A 1,760-nucleotide genomic window follows, 5' to 3' on the forward strand; every position below is an offset into this window, starting at 1 on the left:
CATGCTGCTCAAAGTCCCAGCATGACAAAAAGCCTGAAAAAACATGCAGGTCTGCCACATCCCAGCAAATGGCCCTGTTTCTCCACAGATGTGGTATTCCCCAGCGAGTCTGTGGATGGAGTCGTCACGGAGGAAGGCAGGATCTTGGTCAGATATCAAGCGCCCATGGGGCATCCTGACCGGGATGCTATTAAGGAGTTGGAGATCCCCCGGGAGCCGACAGACCTCCAGGGCCTAAGGGTCCTGGAGGTCGATATGTACAACAGCAGGACTCAAGCTTACGAGATGGACAAGAAATATTCGGACTGGTTCTCTGAGTGGTTTGGGTTCGAGGTTTTGTTGGTGTATCTGGGCGGGAATCGGAGGCCTGTGCTAGGTAATGTGCCCCCCAACGCTGCGGCGAAGAGAGCAGTAGCAGGTGCATCTCAGCCTGCCTTGAAGAATGCAGGCGGTGGCTGGATATCGAATATCGCCAAGTCTCTGTTGTATCTCGGAAGCACCACTCCCTCTGCAAAAAGGGAGGGTGACGAAACCGACGAGTGGATCACTTTCGCAGATATGGCGCCGTACCTCGTCGTTTCGGAAACGTCTCTGGAGGAAGTATGCGACCGGCTGCCCGAAGGGTGATAAGATGGACGTGACCAAATTCCCAAATATCGTCATATCCGGCGCCGAGGAGGCGTACGAGGAGGACTTCTGGGGAGAGATCACAGTCCAGACTGATGTCAATCTCATCCTAACAGCGAACTGTGGGAGGTGTGTTAGTATCAACGTCGACTATGACACTGGCGCACCGGGCAGCGGCGAGGCGGGAACCATGCTTAAGAAATTGATGAAAGATCGTCGAGTTGATAAGGGGAATAAATATAGTCCCGTCTTTGGGAGGTACGGGTTTATAGATAAGGGAGCTGATGGTTTGCATATAGAAGTGGGCGATGACGTTGTTGTGTCACGGAGGAACAAGGAGCGGACGACTTTTTGTAAGTTTTCTCCTTCGTATTCGTTTTCTTTCCTTGAGGCTCGTGGATGGAATAGGATGAAGGCAAGCTAATCCCGTTGTCCAGTTTGGCCGATGTAGTGGATTTCATTGTTTCATTTCTGGACAGTCTGGACATCCAGGTGTTGATGCAATGCTTTTCTTTTTCAACCAGGGGACATGGCACACTGACCGGAGGGGAATCACACCTATATGCTCTCTTCAACATTTCAACAACCCAACCAACACTGGCACTCTGCCAAAGGAAGAGCTGAACTGTTCAGCAGAATTGGGATTCATTTTGAGTGTTGGCGTTCGATTTTTCTTCACTGGTGTATATCCTTCCCGAATCCTAGCTTTTGCTGCGCGAGGGAGGAAAAGTGTATTCAATGTATGTATGTATGTACAGTACAGCACAGTTATTTATGAGCTTTCCATCTATATACATACGCCTTTGCCACTCAAATGCAGAGTCTATATCGATATCCACGTAGGCGAATATAGTCCTGTCTTGCCTTTTGTCCGTTTGCGGGAAATAAAAAAAAAAAAAAAAAAAAAAAAGTTGGGACCGTAGTCCCCTGTGCGAGCCGTGTTGAGATGAGAGACAAAAATGTACAGTACACGCATGTTTTCGCGACGGAGTAGATGTGCTGAAGTTGTGAGAGGTGTATATGGAAGTGGCTGAGGAAATAATCGACATTAATGCGAACTAGATGTAGCTGCCCCTTGTTCTTGAGGTGATTCGATTTCGTCTTTTCTTTTTCTCATTTTTTTTTCTTTCGGC

The 1,760-nt window shown here is 48.5% G+C and overlaps 1 protein-coding gene across 1 annotated transcript; it reads left to right on the forward strand.

Annotated features, from left to right (window-relative positions):
* Window positions 1-21: 21 nt before the first annotated feature.
* On the forward strand, window positions 22-1,078 carry HCAG_07417 (predicted protein; the record flags this gene model as incomplete). Its single annotated transcript, XM_001537945.1, has 3 exons — window positions 22-600; window positions 677-980; window positions 1,065-1,078. The coding sequence occupies 3 exons, from the start codon at window positions 22-24 to the stop codon at window positions 1,076-1,078; spliced, it is 897 nt and encodes a 298-aa protein (XP_001537995.1).
* Between the last annotated feature and the right edge of the window lie 682 nt (window positions 1,079-1,760).

The sequence above is a fragment of the Histoplasma capsulatum genome, genomic scaffold (assembly GCF_000149585.1).
Source record: "Histoplasma capsulatum NAm1 scaffold_8 genomic scaffold, whole genome shotgun sequence".
NCBI classification, from domain to species: Eukaryota; Fungi; Ascomycota; class Eurotiomycetes; order Onygenales; family Ajellomycetaceae; genus Histoplasma; species Histoplasma mississippiense.